General features: G+C 38.5%; 1 protein-coding gene across 14 annotated transcripts in view; it reads left to right on the top strand.

Annotated features, from left to right (window-relative positions):
- Positions 1-24,187, top strand: part of ENOX2 (ecto-NOX disulfide-thiol exchanger 2) — a 268,945-nt gene that overhangs the window by 233,127 nt on the left and 11,631 nt on the right. For 13 of the 14 annotated variants that reach the window (XM_045996393.1, XM_045996381.1, XM_045996390.1 and 10 more), the window contains 4 exons: positions 1,310-1,522; positions 3,458-3,564; positions 11,679-11,793; positions 22,894-23,069. In XM_045996393.1, the coding sequence (XP_045852349.1) occupies positions 1,310-1,522; positions 3,458-3,564; positions 11,679-11,793; positions 22,894-23,069 (611 nt within the window). The remainder of the gene's footprint in view (positions 1-1,309; positions 1,523-3,457; positions 3,565-11,678; positions 11,794-22,893; positions 23,070-24,187) is intronic. The other variant, XM_045996383.1, reaches the window with a different exon arrangement.

The following is a 24,187-nucleotide window of genomic DNA, read 5'->3' as shown; positions in this document are numbered from 1 at the left end:
CTTCCCCCCCAACCTACTTGTGATCTCTCTCTGTCTGTCAAATAATAAATAAAATCTTTATTTTTTTTAAGAAATCCTTCATTTGGATTGATTTTGTCTTCCTGTAAGAGAAGAGAGACATAGAGTAGAGGTAGAAACAATGGTACATTCTGAAAAGCTGGAATGGCTGAAAGCATTGGTAAAACGTCATGTTCATAAGACACCAAATAAGTCAATCTGATTTTTTTTTTTTAGAGAATGAATGTGATAGTGTGTGGACCTCATGCAAAAAATGAGCAGCAAACATAAAGATTGTATGCAAGTAATGAAATAAAAAGTTGTTTTAAAGGGGAGGCTTACCTCTCGTTATATGTCTACACTGAAAAATGGCAAGAGGCAAGAAGTTAAAACCACAGTGAGAGCTATTCCAATGGACATAAGGGTTTCTGGCCAGACAGGGATGTGGAGCCCTAGAACAGGCCTTCAGTGCGATGCTAATGGATCCCTCTCTCAGGAGCCTCTGACAGAATATATAAGTGCCTATCTCAGGAAGCTGGGCCAGAAGCTTTGGATAACTTGTGCTACTATTTAACATCAGGGAACAACTCCTAACTAGCTGCAGAAATCTACTTGGAGGGTTCCTCGGGCAAGAGAATCAGGATGTGGAGAAATGTAGAAATAGAATAAATTACATCAAAATAGATTGTGACTGGAACTGAGTGAAAAGCCTGGGGCTGTGGACTGAATGCAGGAGTGATGCTATAAAAGGTAAAAAATGTAAGTGTTGATGCCTAAAGAACTACCCGTGTAACTCTTAAGGCTCCTTCCAACACTGATTTTATGGATCCAAAATAAAGTTACTATCAAATTCAAGCTAATGCAAGACTCAGTTTCACTTTTCCTTATTAAAAAAACAGGAATGTAGGGTTCTGAAGTCCTCTCATTGCTAATTCATACATTACACACCTGAGTGCACACACACACACACACACAGAGGTTAAGAAATTCTCAGTATGTGAAAACGCTAATCAGTAAACTTTTACTGTAATCAGTAAACTCTCTATTAGCAAAGAAAATGTTTTTTAAAAAAGAAGAAACAATTCTCTTTCTGAAAATTCTTCATAGACTGCCACCGGTCTGACTGCTTTGGGGTCTTTCGTCCTTTCAGCCGGCCTGGCTACCTGCTGCCTGTGGGTACACGCACAGCTCCTCATCCTTCGCAGTTCATTTAACAACCACTTCCAACGAGCCACGCTGGTCTCCTTGCCAGCCTGTTGGGTAGATAGAGACATGGTTACTTTTGATGATTTGAAAAATCCTCTTTTTTCAGATGATTCCAAATTCTCCGAAGCTGTGCAGACCTTGCTCACCTGGATTGAACGAGGAGAGGTGAACCGTCGCAGCGCCAACAACTTCTACTCTATGATCCAGTCGGCCAACAGCCACGTTCGCCGCCTGGTGAATGAGAAAGCTGCCCATGAGAAAGACATGGAAGAAGCAAAGGAGAAATTCAAGCAGGCCCTTTCTGGAATTCTCGCTCAATGTGAGTAGAAGTCAGAGTTCTGTGGAAGGGTGAGAGGTTGCTTCACTTAGACTCCACATTCCTCACGAGGGAACCAGGCCTACAAAGCCATCCTGTGTCGAGGGGCAAGGACCCCTTCTTCACTGCCTTGTGCTCTCCTTAGATTGCCAAATGCCCAAGCTCCAGTTTAATGGTATACAGGTGGGCACCTCCTATATTCATTTTTTTTCTCTTATATCTCCTTCGTCTCCTTAGAAACACCAACACCGAGACCACGGTCCTGTGCTTTTACTTTTGCTTGTTTCCAAAGTAAGTTATAAGCAGCCTCAGGCCTCAGTGGAAAGTTTGGTATTTCACTGCTGAAGTTAGATTACAGCATCAGCATTTATAAGCTCTGGGCTTCAGATTTGCATCATGATCATATTATGTTTTCTCAGATACTACATTTTAGTGAAAGTGTAATTGTGTTTCCCAGGGTGATTGAATAGAAGCCAAATTTGCTACTTCTACCTGTTGTTTTCACTTTGCTTTCTTCTTCTTCTTCTTTTTTTTTGTTTTTTTTTTTTTGTCTGGATGATATATATATATAGGTACAAAATATATATATAAAATATATATATATTTTGATGGGAAGCCATCAAAATGGCCATTTTCAAAAAGAATTACTACTCCTGGCAGCTCTTTCTGCCCATGAGTCCTGTCCCTGTACTTGAATAAAACCACCTTTTTGCACAAAAAAAAAGGAGAAGGAAAAGGAGAAGAAGAACTACTCCAAACCTTTACAAGGATTCTTAAATGAAACAGATTAGAAAAATTCTCAACTGATATTTTTAGTTCAACATATTATATAACTATGCACTCTTTTTTTTTTTGAGTAAGGAACTATATTCACCATAAAAATAAGAGTATAGTTTTATGATTTGGCTTTTAAACAATTAAGGCCCACTCTTCCCGTATATGACTTCCCACACTTGACTCACAGATAATTAGGATTAAGGAAGAGTTCTTTCATTTTCCATTTTTATTTTGAAAATATATATGGGCATAGAATCCAGACAGAGAAAGCACATGTTTTTAGGACTTCAAAACAACTGGAAAAAAAGAGCAGCGAGCATCATGGGACTATAAATCCCTAAATCATTCACAGACAGGTTATAATCAGGGCTGTAAAGAAAAAAAATAACACCTCTGGATTTTTCTTACTGTGACTGTGCACCAGGAAGAGGCTCTTATCCTTCTGTTTCTCTCCCCCAAAATGTCTTGTCTAAGTTTCCCTTCTCTTGAGCTGGTTAGGTAAAAGCACCAGAGTATTTGTACGCATTTTTCTGTTTGACATTTTTAAAGAGACTCTGGAAAATATGCTTTAGGACTGCACTTACACAGTATTCTTCCATAAAACTTCTATTTCTCCAGTCAACAAGCCCATCTACGTAGACTTAAAATAGATTCTGTTTATCTTGGGCTCCGATTTGATGCTTCTGGTTCAATATACCTCAGGATAACAATAGGATGGATTCTGTTGAAGTCAGGTATGCAAGTTCATGTTTATAAAAGAAGCCTATGGCAGAAGGAGCTGGTACAAGTTTGCCGCTCGCTGCCATGCTGTGCTGGGTCATTAGTACTAAATTACATTAGTACTAAGTCACATTCACCACAACTCTTGCCTCACCTGCCTGGATAAATACAGACTGCCTGTATTAAAAATTTAGTCACCATTTCACCCCAAACCTTCTGGAGTTCCCTTTCTTCATTCTGTATATTGGTATCTCTGCCTTTGAGTCTTCTTTAAGATCATGGTACCCCAATACATGTGACGTTTTCTGAGCACAACCATAGCCTACTGGTGTCATACAAGAGATGTAACAAGCCTGATGCTTCTCTTATTTCTTTTCTTCTCTCTTTCGCCAACCCTGGATGATACTCCAACCTGATTCAACTGCTGATCTGACACTGCAGTTGAGCAGATAGTAGCTGTGTACCGTTCCGCCTCCAAACAGAAGGCATGGGACCATTTCACAAAAGCCCAGCGTAAAAATATCAGCATTTGGTGCAAACAAGCTGAGGTTGGTAACTTTTTACTCTGGTAGCCCCTCAGGGGGACAGTTTCTTTCTTTAACAAGTTATTGATTTGGAGTTTAGTCAGAGTTAAATAGTGCCAAGCTCCCATGGTCACAACAAGGCTCTAATGCAACACTAAGATGTGTTCTATAGCCTGTCACTGTGACCAGACCATGTGCTGCCAAAAGGGTAATAAATGTGCATGTGTTGTCTTGAATACATTCTGCCAGATGAAAACCTGAGTAGTGAAAATGTAGCTGTGATAACTGTAAGTTTACTTCTCCAGGCTAGCTGGTCTTGAGTACAATGATAATTACTAACCCGTGTGTATAGTGTTAGTAATATTAGGGCTGTCTTACATTTATTAGAGCATCTTGAAAGTCCATGCTGGTGTTACATTGGAGCGTTGAAATCTCTGAGCCTCTTTGATCAAATCCACTCAGCCATCTTTATAGGTGGCAGCTTTAAAGGTAACAGAGGACTCTGATTTCAGATTAAGGTTGACACCTAGCTCTGCACTTGTGCTCTGGTGACTTTTAGCACAGAATATGTCTGATGTGATTAGGTTGCTATCCTGAGTCCAAGATTTAAAACCAAGATGGGAGGTTTGTTTTCATGCATCTGCCTTTGGAATGGTGTTACCTATACTTCAAGTTCTTCTGTTCCTGTGGGCAGCTTCCTTACCCAGCCCCTGACACTTTTGATCTGTGTGTGCAGCAACTTTTTCAACCTTGCTTCTGAGTCCTCTTTGCTAGTGTGGTAGCAGGTTGTCATATTCCTTAACATTTACATAGCATTTGTAAGGCATTTACGTTTTATAAAGCACTTTCACGTTGTTTGTCTCACTTACGTGAGCTTCCAGTAGATGTGGTGTAGTGGAAAGAGCTCTGGATCTGGAGTCAGAGAATCTAGATCACAGCTCTGACACATTGCAGCTCTGTGACTTTGACCAAGTTAGTCAGACATTTTCTTCACCTGTAAATTGGAGATATAGTGAAACCAGTCGTGTGGGATTCAATGAGAAAAGAGATATGTAGAGTTTGAAAAATGTAAATGCTATATAAATGACAAATAGTAATATTTCAGTTTATCATTCTTGACTCCATAAGGGATAATAACTAGATATGATAGCCATGGTTTACACATGAAGAAACTGAGACACAGAAATGTTAAGGAATGTACTCAGATTATACAGTTAGTAAGTGATCAGTTCAAAACTAGAAATTCTCCTCGGAGTGTTGATGTAAACTGTCTTGTGCTCTTGAGTGAGTCATTTAATCTTTGTGGACCTCAATTTCCTAACCTATAAAATGAAGATAGCAATCTATTCTTTCTGTCCTTCATGAGAATACATGGTACAGTTTGTGTGGCAACAGTTTGAAAACTGTGAAGAGCATTTAGAGGAAAATAAGCCAAACCATGTTCATAAACTGATAGCTCCTGAGCCATCAGTTCTGGCTCAGCAAAGCGACCTGGAAGTCACTGAAGAGAACTCCCTGAAGACATCAGCCTAATGGATAAATAGAATAATACAAAGCTCATGATATTTTAGATTATTTTTAAAAAGAGAATTAGGAACAAAACAGGGGGCTGTTGTCTTATAGTAGCACAAGATGATTTCAGAATCCTAGGGCTACCTGACTTTGTTGAGCCTCAACAAACAAAATTCAACATTTCAATTCAAAAGTTAACTGAAGCACATTCTCTGTCTGAGGCGTTATGACAGGCAATTCAGGACGAGATGGTCTTTGCCTTCAGGGAGCTAGAAAGATAAAGAAAGTGATCAAGGGTGGGGAGTGGAGTATAATACCCTAAATTGAAAATATCCACTCTTTATTCTGAGCAGTTCAGAAGAATAATGTTTGAGGGAGAATGCTCAGTATGTCGTATAATTGTATAAAAGCAGTTTTAAGTCTCTACTTTTCTTCTATATATATACACACATGTATCCATTCTCAGGGTGGGAAAAAGCTGTCTGAACTGCCCCCCTCCCAGTGAAAAGTCCTGCCAGTATAAAAATGTCTTTTCATAGGAGGAAGGGAACCTCTGGTTTGAGCACTGACTTGTCCAGACCACAGCCCTTCTATAAATGACGTTGCAATTAAATATTTCCATGAATATTATTTATCAAGGCTGTCTGTAGAGAAGTATAGTTCTGTCAAGCCTGCCTCTCTGGTGGGTACATACTTGAGTTTAATTATCTTCTCAGCAAAGATAGCCTATAAGCTGGACATTTCTCTGGCCTGTAGAGGAGAGCTATCCACCCTATCACCTAATATTGTGGCAGAGCTTCCTTGACAGAGTGATGCGGCTAAAGCACATGGCTAGCATGACTGTTAAGAGCTACATGTTTCATAATGTATTTTGTAGACTTTGTAGAAACCCAGAAAAATGCTTCCTGCCTATTGGATTGGACTAAATTAAGGCCTACCTTGAATACCTCAACCTTGATAAGTAAAACTACTGAAAGTGGAACATAGCTCATGACCTTCCTCTGGCATTGCATTTCCCAAACTGAAAAAAGACCTCTTCTACTTTACATGGGCACCTCTTTAAATCATGGCTTTTTTTAACCTCTGCATACTTTAACTTGATAATAGGAAACTCTAGAAAGTGACTGCCATCCTCTTAAGTTGGGGTTGTCTCTGAGCACCCCACTGAGAACCAGAGCATCTCAAACCAACTAGACCGGCTTTTTCTTGGCCTGTGGATCAAAGCTACAATTCCTAAGCCAGATATTTCATCAAGGTGAAAGTTTCTGATATTGAGCCTTTTTTGCCAGTTGCCTTTGAGAATGACCTAGCCAGTACCCTCCTCATATCACAAAGCACCTGTTCCTGTCTCATTGTCATCCTACAAGCAGCCAACAGTGTCTTACTCTGCTGAGAGTGGGGTTGTTAAGAAGGGAAAGTTCCCACCTTCAGGGAACTCAGGCTCTCACCTCCACCTCAGTAACATATGCTGGACGTACTAGTTTGCTAATACGTCTTTCATTGGTTTACTTTCCTGATTTATATGTGTGTGAGGCTCCTACTGATATAATTGAAAAGGGTAGTAAGAGAAAGCTAAAGTTCCTCTCTTTACTAAAAATTCGTATCTACAATAACTTTACTGACAACTCTCTCAACTGTAGAAACTCTTTTTCTATAGAACTGTTTAAAACCTTGTGTTTCTCTCACTGAGAAGCTGGCCTAGATTAGAAGCTACACCTTGGATGATACATAGAAACTAGAGCTGTAGCAGTAGGCACTAGAACAGACCCACTTGCATCCTCCCCACTATGAAATTTTATACCATCGGGCCAGAGGAAAATGGACTTGTAAAATGCTAGCATTCTTGCAAAATGAGATACCGTGATTGCTAAAATAACTTTCTCTCTAGATTTCTAAGTCTACCATTCCAAACTCTGAAGAACTGTTTGCAGACAGATTGTTCAAGTTATCCGCATACCCTTGTTTTAGGACCCATGTGTGCTAATACTAGCTGTTAGCTTTCAGGCATCAGAACACCTATTAACACAGTTTGGGTCAACCTAATTTTTATTTCCATGTGTATCATACAATGGGCATTAGGAACTTGTGTTTGTGCTTTGCTTCATTGTACTGAATGATAGCTCAGATTCAGATTTCTACATAAGTCTAGAAGCTATCTGTTCCTCTCCATTCCCTCATCTGACCCCTTCCTCACCAAGTATCTTGTTAATGTTGAAAGTCTAGGTAAGTACGGTTTTGTTACACTATTAAAAAGGAACTTTGCTTTACTGATAACCTTGTTACTATCATAACAGGTGAGTAAGATGAATTTAAGTTCACATAACTTTTTGTGGAACTATAGAGTTAGATACTTAATGTACAATGATTGCAATTTGGTTACTTTATCATAAATTTTAAATGTCAGCTGGTACAAAGGTGATTCTTTCTGTGCATTTTCCTCTGTCTCTGATTTCAGTTTAATTTCTGTTAAAGTTAAATATGTTAAATATTATATGTTAAATTTAAATTTAACTATGTTAAAGTTCTTTCCCCTCCATTGAAAGACTGTTTGTGAATTTCTAAGTGTCAGAAAAAGTTATCATTAAAACAGACTCAAAGTCATAATGCATTTATAGAAATCACTAACAGTTTGCTGTTCAAATGAAAAATATCATAGGTTAACTGTGGTCAGGAGAATGGAATAGAAACTTGAGGAGTGCTATCTTTCCTTTTTCAATACAGTCTCTCAGTGACACAGCCCAGTCAATTTCAGGTGGAGATTTATAAATGAAAACTTCCAGAAAATGTTTATGCCTGCCATTGCCACTCTTTTGGTTTCAGCCCTAGATCCAAATGTCAGGCTAGGAAAGGGGGCAAATGTGAGAGACAGCTAGTTCCCTTGCTGCCTGCACTTCAGTGTCTCAGAGTCCTCCTCCTACCTGTACCTATGCCCCAGCTAGGTAGAGTATCTTCCTTAGAGAAATTACCCTAAGGATTTACCTTTTAGTCCTTCACTCTGAAGGTATTTGTTAGGGTTTGCTTCCCAAAATAGAGCTTTCTTGACCCAACCAGAGAGACAGAAATAGGTATCTTAGATATCAGGTGCTTTAAAAGTAAGGCTTTCATAGAATTAAAAACGTACTTGTTTTACTTAGGGGTACTGTCATTTGCTAAATGCTTCTCATGAGTTTGCCTTGCTATGATACCCTATAACCTCTGATGTTCTCTTTGCCTTTATCCTATTCACGTGTCTTTCTATTGGATATTTATAGGAGAGTAACGACACAGGGCTTAGTTTCTTTGTAGCTAAGGGGGACTGCCTGATGGTTAGTTAGCAGTCTCTAAGCTCTGCCACTTTGCATGCCTGACTGAACAATGGAGAACAAGGTCCCCTTAGTTTTTCTAACCCTCATTTCATTATCAGCTAAAGGAATTGGTAACTCTTGTTCTGAGGTATTTTCAGGCATTGAGGTAAAATTTACCTATAGGTCTTTCTGTTTCTGGAGATTTTTTGAAGACATGAAAGACCTCTAGATAAGCTGTATTACTTAGTTATTGAACTTTTTATACTTCTCAGAAGAAATTATGCTTGCCCAGCTGGAAGCAGAAAGATGTTTTGTAGGGCTGAGCAGCTACGGGGCATGTCTTATCTCTCAGTTAGATCTTCCTGCCCTGGGACATTTCCCTGGAAGGAATGCAGTTTACTCTGCTGAGAAGCACAGTAACTTTCCCAGAGTCAGATGACATGTTTGTGAATTGAGAATCAGTCTCTGCTTACACCCTCTGACAGGCTACATTTTTGTTAGGCAACTAGGAGAGCCCCAACTTTTCCTGATGCCACAAGTTGTACAATATTCAAATTTGCCAGTGTCAAACCTCATTATTACCACCTTGCCAGTAACTGTTCTTTGATGATAACTGAAACCCAGACTCCTGAGACAGAATGAATTCTTAAAAATGAGCAATTCCTTTCTTCTCTATGCAATGAGTTTGAATAAGACATAGCAAATCTCTCTCTTGACACAACCCCTTTAAAGTTCATTTTTCTCAAGCAAGTCACTGTTTTCTTCTATTTTAAGTAATGCCCCTGTAGCACATGAGAGGTGCTATGTTAGTAGTTCTATTTTCTATTATTTCTCTTTTTTCTATTGCTGAATACCTTGTGTTTTTAAAAGGGACTTTAATTTATCTGTAGTGAAAACTTATCTTGATATAGAAATTATCGTTTTTCCCAGTAAAAGGCATAAGAAAAGAGAATATTAGTTGAGATACTGATTAACTATAGCATTAATTATTAAGAAATCCATTTGAAATATTTATAATCCCCCCAAATGGAGGCAGTTTTCACCAGACAGCGTTGGATATTTCCTGTATTATGGCCCAACTGGGGCTAACGTAGGCAGGAAATTCTCAGCTCAGTGCTGAGAAGCCTCTGACAGCATTAAGTGGCCTCTAAATGATTGCAAAGTGCTCTAAAATGCACAGTTTTCATGCTGACTTTTTTAAAGTGACTTTTCCAGTGTGATCTCTGTCATTTCCAAAAAGTTCTTCATGCCTACGTGAAGATCTGTGTTTATAGCTGGTAGCACTTCCCTCCAGCCTAAGGAACTTTCTTCCACATTTCTTATAGTGTAAATCTTTGGATGACAAATTCTTGCATTTACATTGTCTGAAAATAGATTTAATTCATCTTCATTCTTCAAAGAATTTTTCTCTGCATATAGAATTCTGAATAAGGAGATATTTTTATTTCTTCCTGCACTTTAAAGATAATGTTCTCCTGACTTCTGGCCTATATTGTTTCTGAAAGAAATCGAGGTATTCAGATTGTCTCCTTGTATATAGTATGTCTTTTTTTTTTTTCTGGATGCTTTTAAGAGTTCCTCTATTCTTCCAGTTTTACTGAGAATAGAACTGACATATAGTACTGTATAAGTTTAAGATACACAGCATTATGATTTGACCTACATGGATTGTGAAATGATTATCACAATGAGTTTAGCTAACTAAAAAGTTAGAATTTCTTTTAATGTTTTAGTTTGTAGCAATTTGACTATGATGTTCTTAGACATACCTTTTTCACACATCTCCTGCTTGAGGTTCCCTGAGCTCTTCAAATATATAGATTAATGTCTTTCATCAAAGTTGAAACATCTTCAACTATTTTTTCTTCAAGTATCTTGAATCATTTCATCTCTCCACTCTGTGATTCCAGTTAGTTTCTCTGTTCTTCAGATTGGATAAATTTGTATTGTTCTCTCTTTAAGTTCTCTCTTTGTTCTGCCATCTCTATTGTAAAGTTAGGCTCAGCCAGTTATTTTTATTTTGGGTATTATATTTTCAGTTTTAGAATTTTCAGTTGGTTCTTTTTTTAAAGTTTCTGTTCCTCTGCCAAGATTTCCTGTCTTTTCATTCATTGTGAGCATGTTTCCTTTCCATCCTTGAGATAGTTATAATAGGTGCTTTAACTCCTTGTCTGCTAACTGCCATATCTGGTTCATTTCAAGTTTGATTTCTGTTGATAATCTTTTCTCTTGAAGGTGGGTCATCTCATCTTAGTTGTTTGTAAATCAAGTAATTTGGGACTTTGCCTGCATTTTTTGAATATTTTGCTTTTAAGGCTCTGGTTATATTTTGTTATGTTCTTCCAAAGAAGATTGACTTCAGTTTCTTTTGTTTTAATGGTCAATTTACTTAATTGAATTTAAGCTGGAAATTATCTCTCTGAGCAGCTCAAATCTAGGTTCAGTTTTTTTAGACTTAGCTGTTTTGTTTGGAATCTCTCCTGTGCTTCCATGGTTCAAGGGTCATGTAGAAATTTGAGCAGATATTAAAGGCAGAATTTGAATCTCTCTCTCTTTGGCTGTCTCCTTTCTGGGATCCCTTCCTCACTTTCCTGTGGCTATCTTCTTGATTTCTTTAAGACATAAAGACAGGGTTTCCTGTTAAAAATGTGGCCACCCCGGGAGCTGCTAACTGTTGTCTGCTGTCAGACTAAAAGGCTCTTGAAAAACTGAGAGACCCTTCTTCCAAATGTAAGCCACTCTTTAGGATATGCCTGCTTTTGTTCGCTCCCCAGTGCCATCAAGTAGTTAGGGGTTTGGCTTGGTTTGATTTTGTGTCTTGTTCAGAGTATAGTTACTATCCCTGGAAAAGTTCATCTGATAGAAGTTCACTCCTGACAGCTCATTTTTGATGTTAACTTCTAAACCTGCAAAAGTTAGATTAAGAGTTCTGTTGAGTAAGTCTGTAAGTAGAGAGAGAAGAGGATGGAGATGCAAAATTAAAGAATTTTATATGGGAAGGTGAAAATGGCAGAACCCTTCAAGGAAAGTCCAGAAACCCACTTAAGAGGTGAGAGGCCTTTCATGACCAACAGTACTTTCTAATATGGGAGGGATATAAGAATCATCAACTGCCAGAGCTCTGGATATGGAAAGAATGCCTTATGGAAGACATAATATACAAAGTCTGCTTTGTCTTTCAAGACAGTTTCAGCCCCAGTGTGCCCCTTTGTTCTTGCCTCAGGAGTACTCTGAAGTTTTTTCATATGTCAAAAAACCCTGCTTCATCTTATCCTTAACTCTGTTCATTTCTTCAATATTTTCAAAGCTTTCCCACTAACAAAGCATAACTTTTAACCTTAGGAAATTCGCAACATACATAATGATGAATTAATGGGAATCAGACGAGAAGAAGAAATGGAGATGTCTGAAGAGGAAACAGAAGAAACCACAGAAACAAAAGAAACTGAGGAATCAGGTAAAGATAATTCTGCTTGTTTCATTTAATTAGCATCTACTTGTAGGGATGATATTTTAAAACTTCTAACATCCAGTAAGGTATGGGCACAAAACCATCAGCTTGGAACCAATTGGTAAAGCCATAGAAGTACACAGTGGTTGAATATCAACCCTGTGGCTAAGGATCTTTTTATTCACTCCCATCTTCCATTACAGTCCCAAATTAAAAGTGGACTGTCTTCTTTTAGGAGGGCTAGACATTTAGGCAGCACTTGATTTGGATTTATTAATAATACGTTCTGTAGTAGAAATCATAAGAGAGCTTACACATAGACAACTAGCCAAACGTTTTAAAAAGTAGTTAGATCCCTACATCATATATATACCTTACACCAGTATTAGTAACAGATGGATTTAATATTTAAATTTTTTAAAAACTTAGCAAAATAAATTCTGGAAAATATAGAAGTTGTTATATAATTTGGGATGAAGGTCTCCAAAGATAGAAATCATGAAGTGTGTAAACCTGGCGATTCACAGGCCTGTACCCCTGGGGATAAAAATACATTATATGTTTATAAAAAAAAAAAATTGGAAGGGGAGGCAAACCATAAGAGACTATGGATTCTGAAAAACAACCTGAGGGTTTTGAAGGGTCGGGGGTGGGAGGTTGGGGGAACAGGTGGTGGGTAATAGGGAGGGCACGTATTGCATGGAGCACTGGGTGTTGTGCAAAAACAATGAATACTGTTACGCTGAAAAAAAATTAATTAAATAAAAAAAGATACTTTTGATAAATTTATCTTCATATAAATTAAATATTTTTCTTTAAAGAATCACAAAATTAAAAGAGACTCTACCAACTAAGGGGAAATATCTATAATATATGACAGTCTGCCTATCTGCTGCCTTTTATTGGTTACTAAGGGGTTTATTGGGAACCAAACAGGAGTCTACAGACAGATGTTTGGGTAAAGGCTTTTGTTCTTAGTGTAGTCAGGACCTCACCATGAGACAGGCCATGAGACTGTGGGTCCCCAGTGGAACTCATAAGGCAAACCTGCTGAACAATATGACACTACACTGCCTTTCAATTTCATAACAAACTAGGCAGAGAATTACCAGAAGGGAGATTAAAATATCAGCCAAAAGTGCAGTGTTTTCAGGTAAGCCATTCTAGACAGTCTTAGGAGTCAGTAACGTACAATGGACAAAGCGCTGGACCTAAAGTTAGAGGATTTGAGTTCTAGTCCCAGCTGTGTTCCTCTTGACACCGGAAGGACTACTGTCCCACTGAGCTGAGGTCCCATCCTTGTAAGAAGTACATTATACAACCATCTAACAGGAATGTTGGGATGGCTAAACAAATTCATTCATTTAATAACTATTGCATGCTAAACACTGTGCTAGGCATTGGAGATACCTTAGCAAACTGCCCCTACTGTGTTGTGTGCATGTGTGTGTGAGAGAGAGAAAGAGAGAGACAGAGACAGAGACAAAGACAGAGACCGAGAGAGAACCAACTGACTATAATGCAAACCAGAATTTCTTGGTTTCAGTACTTGCATATTGAAGTCAGCAGCTCTATAGCCGCTTGAGTGGCCCTAGAATCTTTACTCCATGAACAGAAACTCTTAAGGAAAGGCACTACCAAATCAGACTTTTAAAAAGGCATTTGTAGCTGTTACATCTGAATTTCCTCTATTTCTACCATATGTTAGATCCCTAAACATGTGAACCTCCATATATATTGAAAAAATCCTTTGTAATCAGTAGATATTTTCAGAATAGTGAACTAATTACCGCAAATGCATACTATAAACTTATAGCTAAAAAAAAGTTTCATAACAATTGAGTTATTCAAATTAGTTAAGTGCTTAGCCAAGATGTTTTATAGCTGACTAATCTTTGACTTATAGAACTGTCTCCATCTCAGTATCTGCAGTATTGTATACAGTGTTAATCCAATGTTCCCCTGAAATGAACGTGACCATAAGTTTGAATATTTGCTTGATAAATTGCTGAATTTAAGGAATTATTGGAGGAAGGAGGGTGTATGGGAGATTCAGATTAAATGCACTTACTAGTGTTATGTAATTGCATTTTGCTTCTGTATTTCTTTTGAGTTAAAAGCTGTATTGGCTACTGCACAGAATCTTATTCGTTTAGAGACTGGAAACTCCCTGACAGATCATCTTATAGCTATTTTCTTTCCTGTTCCACATGCCAGGATGCTGCTTTGTCAAATAAAGCTATCTACAATAGACTTAATGGAGCTTACCAAATAGCTTTTCTCCCAGAAGCTTTCAATTCATTTTAATTCAAGGACTTTTGTGCATTTTTCTTCCCTTCGATCGTATCTAATTTTGTTATCTTGCTTTTGTAGTAGTCAACTGCAGAAATCCTGCTCAGTGTGAGCCAGTAAGTGGGTCCTTAGGTTTTATCTAAATCAGCTGCATGTTTTAGTTTCACTTGGTTCCAATTAAAAGCTTAAGCATTAGATCTCAGAGTTGGTTTTTTTTTTCCTCTCTCCATGCTACCAAACTTGAATTCCAGGAGCCTAGAGCATGTGTCTGGTTAAATTTTACTTCCTGAAGAAAGCAAGAGTCACAGCTAGCCTAGCAGTCTCAATTACCTTTCCTTGGTAACTTGGTAACAAAATTTCTGTTCTTCGAGGGATTCTGTATTACCCAGCCCATATTTGTGATGTACTACTGGAAACCTTGCTGTGAAAGAAAGAACTGCTGTGCTCAAAGCAATGTGTTGAAGAGGGGGAATCACATCAAAGCAAATCATGATAGTGTAAAATCATTCTCTTGTTAGCCATGATGGAAAGTACATGTGCCCAGTAAACTTAAGAACAGCTGTTCCTTTTCAGCATCTACTGTCTGCCTTCTCCACTTAGACTAGTGGTTCTCAGATCTGATATATATAAGCATCATTGGGTTACCTTTAGAAAATCAGATTTTCTGGGGTGCAGGGTTTGATTAAATAGACCCATAATGAAGTTCAGGAATTTGCATTTTATTAGGCATCTTAAACAATTTAGATGCTGGTAGTTCAGGGAGCACATTTGGAAAACATTGACTGAGACTCATTCTCCTTTATTGTTCTAGCCAAAGTTTTCACTTATTTTGGTTTCCAATCTCCTTCCGTCCCTCCCTCACCTCTCATTATTCCCTCTTTCAGAGCTTGATCAATTAATTAACAAGAACTGCATCTTATAAGGTTATGGAAATAGAGGTGCAATAAGTGCAAATTTACATCAAATATAAGAAATACCACTTGGTTCTAACCTGTAAGGTACTGATTAGAATGCAGCAAAGCCAAGAGATATTAGTGTGGCCAGAGTAATTGCATTCAGTGAAAATTGATTGGTATCTTGGATGAGTAAGAAAGTTTCTTGATATGGAGGCAGGAAAGGAGAAGGAACAGGGCTCAGAGAAGGAAATAAAGATGATGGGTATAGGGGGATAAAAGATTGAGTGGACAAAATAGGTCCAGATTATGGGGAACCATGAATGCCAAGGTATACATTTAGCATAAAAGACAATAAGGAACTATAAGCATGTCTTAATCATGGCACTAGTATGATAAAAGGAAATAAATTTATTTAGGAAATAAATTTTGGAAAAAGAGAAACCTGCCAGAGACTTTTATAGGAATTTAGATATAAAATGATGAAGCCTGAGTCTAGAGTGAAGGTAATGGGAACTCAGATAAAATAGTAAAAGAAAAGGATATAACAGAAAATCTAAGATTAAAGATGCTAAGAGTCACTTCAGAAGAATAACTAAAGTCTTTGGCTCCAGATTGGATATAGATGATGAAGCAAAGGCAAGAATTTGAGATGAGGCTAGGTTTCCTAGCCTAGGAGACTGGAGGGTCAGCGGTCATATTAGTTCTTTAGGGCTACTGCAACAAAGTACCACAAACTGAGTAGCTTAAAAAATAGAAGTTTATTGCCTCACAGTTCTGGAAGCCTGAGATTAAGGTGTCATCAGGGTGCATTCCTCTTTAGGGCTGTGAGAGAGAATCTGTTCAATGCCTCTCTCCTGGCTTCTGATGGTTTGTTGGCAATCTTCGACACTCCTTGGCTTGTTGATGCATCATCCCAATCTCTGCCTTCATGTTTACATGACATTCTCCCTCTTTGCATGTCTCTGTGTCCAAATATCTCCTTTCTATATGTACACCAGTTGTATAAGTCCATAAACCCACTCGATGACTTCATTTTAACTTGATTACCTCTGTTAAGATCCTTTTTCCAAATAAGGTCACATTCTGAGGGCTTCAACATAAAGGGGGGGGGGTTACAACTTAAACACATACTAGTACCACTGACAGAAATGGGCTAGTACATGGGATTGATTTGTAGAATATGAGATCAGTTTCAGATAGTAGATAGTTGGGAAATAGATATAAAAGATTTATATTCAAATCAGGGTTCAAGAAAGTAGAAGGAATAGAAGACGGCAGTACGGAGGTGTTAGCTGAAGCTTGGAGAATATGATAAATGATTGTAAAAAACAAGTGAGAGAAAGAAGAGCAAAGGGCTAAATACAGAACTTTGGTGGCTACCCACAGTAAGGGAGGAGGAAAGAAAAGGAGTTTGCAGAGCAATTAGAAGAACAGTCTAGGTGCACCTGGATGGTTCAGTTGGTTAAGCATTGGACTCTCAGGTCATGATCTCAGGATCCTGGGATAGAGCCCTGTGTCAGGCTGTGCACTCAGTGGGGAGTCTGCTTGAGGATTCACTGACTGTCTCCCCACCCCCTCTCTAAATAAATAAACAAACAAACAAATAAATCTTTTTAAAGGGAAAGAGCAGCCTAAGAAGCTGGAGAAAAACTAGAAAAACATTGGATTATAGAGCCCATGAGAAGAATCTATAGAAAAAGGAATTGAGGACAGCATTGGGCAAGAACTACTTAAGTTGGGTGATAGAGGTAGGAGCCAGAACATATGACGTTAAGGAGAGGAAGTGGACAAAGACCACAGGTCAGAAAGTTGGGTACTGAGCAAAAGCAAATGCAGGCATTATAAATGGCGGTTAGAAGGGGTGAGAAAGTTAAAGTTAAGTTTTTTGTTGTTCAATAGAAGGGAAGGCAGCCGTGGAGAGAGCAAGGTTGAAGATGCTTGAGAGTGAAAGAGTACTTATGGATAATTATGGAAATGGAATCCTGGAGAAGAATGGGAAGTGATCCAAACTCAGGTGGAGTTTTCTTTAGAGAGGGGAGAACCCTCTTCCTCTGAGACAAGGGAGGTAAAGCTAAATGTATGCATTCCATGCTTCTCCATATACCCAGAGATTGGTCAACTATTGATTAGGAAAATGCTTTGGAAATAAGACCATGAGGAAACAGGAGCAGACTTAGAATATATACGCTGGGCAGGATGGAAGGAAGAAATCAGAGAGAGGTAAGAGACCCACCAGCAAGGCCAACATGAGTCTTTATTGACCAGGACTTCCCAGCTCTGCAACTTCCTATAAGAGTCCTCTGCAGCCCAGGATAAGGTGCAGACAAAGTTGAGTCAAGTGACCATGAGCTAGAAATTGGCATGGTAAGACTGGCCAAAAGTTTTCAGGAAGGTGAAGGAATACAGAGTACTAAGGAGTTTGCAGTGGAATCTGTTTAGCCAGAAAATAGCTAATGGACTGGGTGAAGTTGGCCACTCCAAGAAATTAAAGGTCCCAGCAAGGAAAGTGAACAGCATCTCGGGGTGATGAGAGGCAGTGAAGCAACTGACAGATGAAGGTACCGTGTTTGAGAGTGGAATTTAGAGATCTCAGAGGAGAAACAGTGAAGTCCCTGGTGTATGCATACTGGTAGAAGCCTCACTGTAGTAATGACCTGCAGAGGTAAGGAAAGCAAGGCTTTGGGAGGTCAGGGAACTCAAAAATTTCCCTGAACTGGCCTGCAACCACTCGTATCATCTCCCTCTCTCTTTCGACTATGTTCTTTTTGGCTTTTTCTCTTTGTGAATCATTCCAGCTCAAACTTTTTTGGGGACCTTTGAGAGGAATGTTGCACATTTTCCCTTCTTGAATTTGGAAACATTTGTTATACATCTTCCTTCAATAATTTGGTGACATTTTTAAGCATCTCTTATAATGCAGCTTTGTGAGGATGGCCAACCCCCTGAATTTGCTTCCATTAAAATTGTTGTTGTTTTCTTTGTACCATCAAAGAAACTTAGGCATTAATTTTTTAATGGTACAAAATCCTTTTAGATCTTTTGTCATAGAAAAACATCTGGAATTTTGCTCTCAGTGGCTCCTCTAAAAAGAGGAGTTTGCAGCTGCCTTCGTACTTTCATAGTGCCATGATGAACTGGCAGCCTTCAGATCTGAGGAGTCATCCCCATAAAAAGAAACATTTTCCCCACATAGGAAATAGTCAAAAAGGAGCAGCCAAGAACTAATGATGGCAAGATACGAATAAATTCACTGTACTATGCTCTTTGGTATCAGGATTGATGGATTCACCTGTTCAAATATCTTATTAAAAGGTAATATTGAACTTTTCAATGTTCTGGCAATGTACAAAGAACTCCAACTTCAGAAATGGGCCAATTAATATTAAGTCTGTGAAAGTAAAAACTTGGTGTCCTCATTAAAATGACAAAAACCCTCATTTCAGGGAGTGGGAAATACATTTTCATAAGTAAGGTGCCCTGGTGGCATTGGAGGAGATCACATTCTCTTTTGCTTAGTGACAGGTCCAAACTGAGGAGATTATTATCTGTTTGCACTTGGCTGCAGGAATCTATCTCCGCGTGTCAGCATGCCCTTTGCCCATGGGAGAGAAGCAGTCTGTCCTCCTCATTTGCTCAGAGAGAAAATATTTTCACATTTAAACTGGAGACAGTGCCTCTAACCATTCTACTAGATCTCTACCCTTTTCCACATTTCTCCACACGACTCATAAGACATGAGCATAATCACTAGCCTGCAGTACAAGAAGAAACAAAAGGAGGAAGATGAAATATCACTACTTAGTATTGAGCCATATGCCTTGCCAGAGGGCAAACATGCAAAGCAAAGCAAAAATGAATAACTGTCTATCCGTAGCAGTCACTTGATTTACAGAGGAACGTCTGTGTTATTCAGTGGAACTCCAGTCCACTTTGAGATGCTATCCTTGGTACTGATCCAACAAGCAAATCAAATATTTCTTCCCATTGGCAGATAGCTTATGTCCCTTCTGCCATACACTTTCCTATATATAGTCATCTTCACTTTTAGCATCTTCTTTTAGTGCTGTGATTGTGAGGAACGCTGCCTGCCCAACAACAGGTATCCCAGCTGTTGGGAGAGATGGCAAGGATAGATAGTATTTAAAGTGCTGGGACTTCAACTCTCCGTGTAACAATTTTCTCTTCAGAGACCAAAAGCTGTATGATTACAGCAAAAATTAAGATCCATAATAAAATCAAACATACAATGAATGTGTCATGTCAAATATTTTCATAATTTCTTTTAAAAACTAAAATACAAGGTTCAAATTGCCATACCAGGATGATTGTGTAGCCATTCACAAAAAAACAAGAAAACATGTAATAGGAAGGATTGCCACTCTCTTATTTGGATAGACAATCTGATTACATCGGCCTGCATTGGTACCTGATTGTTTCAGGAAAACCCTCAGGTTGAAAGCACAGAATTAAACCCCACCCCACCCCTGAAGCAGCTTTCTTTTAAGAATACGGGGTGTTTTCTCCCTCAGAATATGGTTTTCTATATATTTCATCTTTGTAAAGCACAACTTCCTTCCATTTATTGTAGAGAATGAGTCTTTTCTTTGAAATCCCTTTAGAGAACTCTTCTTCCACCATTTATAGCTAATAATCTTGAAGATTTGATTTCCATTACTTTCTTTTACTTTCTTCTACCCAAAGTCCCTCCCTCATACATAACTGAAACAATTCACACCTTTGACAGGTTGCCTTTTAATATTCTTTACATTTAATATACAGGTTTGTAATTTTGATTCATTTTTATAACATCTCTTTTTGGCTTTTTACTGTGTTAGGAATCAAAAAAGGAATAAACTACAAATGTTTCCATTAATTTAGACTGTGAGCCATAGAGATTAGTGGAATCTCATTTTTTACCATTATCATAAGCCTGGTACAGGGAAGGTCCTTGGTGATTGTTGAATGAATGAAAATCCTCTGATTAAACATTTTATAATAGGTTTTCAGATTTTTGGCCTTGAAAAATGAGCCCTAATCATAAATAAAGCTAACTAAGTTTTCCTCTTGTGTCTTAGGATTTTTTAATTAATAAATTAATGTTTTAGAGCAGTCTTAGATTTACAACAATATTAAACAAGAAGTAAAGAGCTTCCAAATACCTGTCTCCCCCACATACATACATAGTCCCCGCCGCCACTACTGACATCCTGCACCACAGGGGTACATTGGTTACAATCAGCGAATACATCATTATCACCTAAAGTTCATAGTTTGCATTAGCGTTCACTCTTGGTGTTGTACATTCTATGGGTTTAAATGTTTAAAATGTATGTATCTACCATTGTAGTGTCATACAGAATAGTTCCACTGCCCTAAAAATCCTCTGTGCTCTGCCTATTCATTCTTCACTCCCCCTAGCCCTTGGCAACAAGGTTAGAGATTTTTTTAAATCTTTTTCTGACTCCATTGTTTTGCCTTTTCCAGAATGCCATATAGTTGGAATCATACAGTTATGTAGCATTTTCAACTGGCTTCTTTCACTTAGTAATACGCATTTACATTTCTTCCAAGTCTTTCCATGACTTAATCACTAATTTCTTTTTAGCACTGAATAATATTCCATTTCTGGATATACTACAGTTTGTTTGCCCATTAATCTACTAAAGAACATCACAGTTGTTTCCAAGTTGGGGAAATTTTAAAATTGCCAGAAGAAATCTGCTATAAAATCCATGTGCATATTTTTGTGGGGACATAAGTTTTCAGTTCACTTGGGTAAATATGAGGGAGTACGATTGCTGGATTACATGGTAAGAGTATGTTTAGTTTTATAAGAAAGTGCCAGTAGAATTTTGCATTCCCACCAGCAATGAAGGAGAGTGTCTGTTTGCTGCACATCCTCACCAGCCCTTGGTGTTATCACTGTTTTGGATTTTGGCTGTTCTAATAGGTGTGTAGTGGTATCTTACTGTTATTTTAATTTGTAATTCCCTAATGATGTATGACATATGACATATGATGATGCTTAGATGCCATGGATATATCTTTGGTGAGGTGTCTTTTCAGGTCTAATTTTTTGGCATTTATCCTGTTTGATGTTCTCTGAACTTCCTGGATCTGTGGTTTGGTGTCTGGTAATAATTTGGCAGGAAAAGTTCAGCAATTATTGCTTCACCTGTTGCTTCCATTCCTTTCTTTCTTTCCCTTCTAATATTCTTATGACATGTATCATTTGCGGTTGTGCCATAGTTCTTGGATATTCTGCTTGGGGTTTTTTTTTAATGCTTTTTTTCTCTTTGCTTTTCAGGTTAGGCAGTTTCTATTGTCATACCCTCGAGCTCAGAGATTCTTCTCTCAGCCATGTCCAGTCTTTTAATAAGCACGTCTAAGGCATTTTTTCATTTCTGTTACAGTATTATTTTTTTTATCTCTAGCATGTCTATTTGATTCTTCCTTAGAATTTCCATCTCTCTGTTTACCTTATCTATCTGTTCTTTCATGGTATCTACTTTTCCCACTAAAGCCCTTAGCATACTAATCATAGCTGTTTTATATTCCTGGTCTGATAATTCCAACATTCATGCTGTATCTGACTTGTATTCCGTTCCCCATTCAGCCTCTTCAAACTGTGTTTGTTTGGTTGGTTGGTTGGTTTTTGTTTTTGTTTGTTTTTTACCTTTTAGTATGCCTTGCAATCTTTTGTTGAAATCTGGACATGATGTACTGGATAAAAAGATCTCCAGTAAATAAGACGTTGGTGGTGTGGTAGTTAAGTATGGGAAAGCATTATTTAGTCCTGTGATTAGGTCTCTGTCTTTTAGTGAGCATCTACCTCTGGACTGTGAATTTCATAAGTGCTTCTCGGTTTTTTGTCCCCCCTTACTTGGGGCAAGATGGCTGGAGGGTATTTCCCTTCTCCAGGTCAGTTAGGCTTCAGTAATACCCTAGCAGGTTAGGCTCCAGTAAAATAGTTTCTTATGAAGGCAGGCCTTGTTAAGAAGAACAGAATGCTCCGGTGTATTTCAGAATGGTTTCTTTTCCCTACCCCCTGATGGAAGCACAAGGGGGATTTTTCTCCAATATTCATTGTAAGGACTTGGTTATGCTCCAAGAGATAAAATTCATGAAAGGATAGAGAACATACTATGACTGAGTCCCTCTGGAATTTTTAGATCTCAGACTTGCCCACACTGAGCCTCCAGCAATTAGCCAATTACAATTTAGATTTTCTTACTTGCCGCCAGTTCCTCTGGAGCTTCCTGCCCATAGGTTTCTGGTCTGGTAAATTATGATTCTCTAGATTCTCCTGTCACTCCGGTTTGAGGGGCAGCAGTTTGCCCTGTGACCTCACTTCTCTGGTGGATTTAAGATGAGTTGTTGATTATTCAGTTTATTCAGCTTTTTATTCTTTGTTAGGCTGGATGGTGACTTCTAAACTCCTTACACACTAGAGCAGAAACCAGAGTCTAATGACTTAATTTTTACATTTACCTTTCCTCTCTAGGATAGTAAAAATTACACTTTTTTAAAAACTGCCTTGCAAGATTATCACATGGACAGTCATCAGTTCAAGAAAAATAGCCCTACACTTTATCATTACAGAACTCTTATCATTTGCTGCCTTCCAAATAAAAGTGACCAATGTTAGCTGGGAATATCTGAGTTATATTTGGGGTGACAAATACAAAGCATGATGGGGATTTCAGGGTGTTAGAATCCTATGTTCCTTTACAAAAATGGTTCTGTATGCTTTTGGGTCCATCTCTTGCTGCCATGGCCACCTCAAACCTAAAGTTGCTCAAGAGATTTTTTTTTATACATGTCAATTAAAAACTACCAAGTTTTCATGGGGCTAAGGTGAACCACAAAGAGTATGGATAGATGGAGGTTCGACTTTATATTGACCTCTTAACTTCAGTAGCACAGGCAGAAACTCTGAAGGAAGAAAATGACAGCCTCCGTTGGCAGCTCGATGCCTATCGGAATGAAGTAGAATTGCTCAAGCAAGAACAAGGCAAAGCCCCCAGAGAAGAAGACCCAAACAAGGAACAACAGCTGAAACTCCTGCAGCAAGCCCTCCAAGGAATGCAACAGGTAAAGGCTCTTTGGTTTTCTGAGCTTTTAGGAAGGCTAACATCAGCTCCTCACCTGGAAAAATGTCCCCTGCCAGCAAAGAGAATAGCAAACCTCTTATTTTTCTTGATATTCTGTTCTCTGGCATAGCCGAAAAAGGGTCTGTGTTATGGTTAATGAAATATCCCGGCCAATACAAAAGTAGCAGTGGATCACCAATTTTCTTTTTCTTTTTTTTTTAAGATTTTATTTATTTGTCAGAGAGAGATCACAAGCAGGGGGAGTAGCAGGCAAAGGGAGAAGCGGGCTCCCTGCTGAGCAGGGAGCCTGATGTGGGACTCAATCCCAGGACCCTAGGATCGTGCACTGAGCTGAAAGCAGACATTTAACCAACTGAGCCATCCAGGTGTCCCATGGATCATCTATTTTCAAAGGATGTACATTCAGTAAAAAATACTTGACACTCAAACTACACCAAACATAATCTAATCTTTTCTTTCTGCTTCAGAAGGTGCTTTGGAATCTGTACAGGACCTCGAGGTCTTTATGAAGGACTTCAGTTACTTAGATAGAAAAAGTAGTATCTACTTGATCCAGTGACCATGCAGCCTGTTAGAAGAAATGGCAGGAATCTTACGCTTGTTTTTTTTTTTTACTATCAATGCTTTAGGCACATAATATCAATTTGTTTTTATTTTGTTTTGTTTTCACAGTCATTTCTGTGAATGAGTTCACCTGCACATTATTCCAAATATAAAAAGTAAAGTAAATAGATGCATTCAACTGTAATTGCATTCAAATACAACAGTGTGTAATAGATGCTCAGTGTCTAGATGTTTTATGTAAGCATCAGCACAGTGAGCCTACAGTTTAAAAGATATTACCATCTGTTCCCATCATAATAAAGGAGTAGTATTTTTTTAAAGATTTTATTTATTTATTTGTCAGAGAGAGAGAGAGAGAGATCACAAGTAGGCAGAGAGGCAGGCAGAGGCAGAGGGAGAAGCAGGCTCCCTGCCAAACAAGGAGCCTGATATGGGACTCGATCCCAGGACGCTGGGATCATGACCTGAGCCGAAGGCAGCCGCTTAACCAACTGAGCCACCCAGGCGTCCCAAGGAGTAGTATTTTTGAGTAAG

Source organism: Meles meles, chromosome X (assembly GCF_922984935.1).
Source record: "Meles meles chromosome X, mMelMel3.1 paternal haplotype, whole genome shotgun sequence".
Taxonomy (NCBI): Eukaryota; Metazoa; Chordata; class Mammalia; order Carnivora; family Mustelidae; genus Meles; species Meles meles.
The sequence above is the reverse complement of the archived record's forward strand: the minus strand, read 5'-3'. Positions and strand labels throughout refer to the sequence as shown.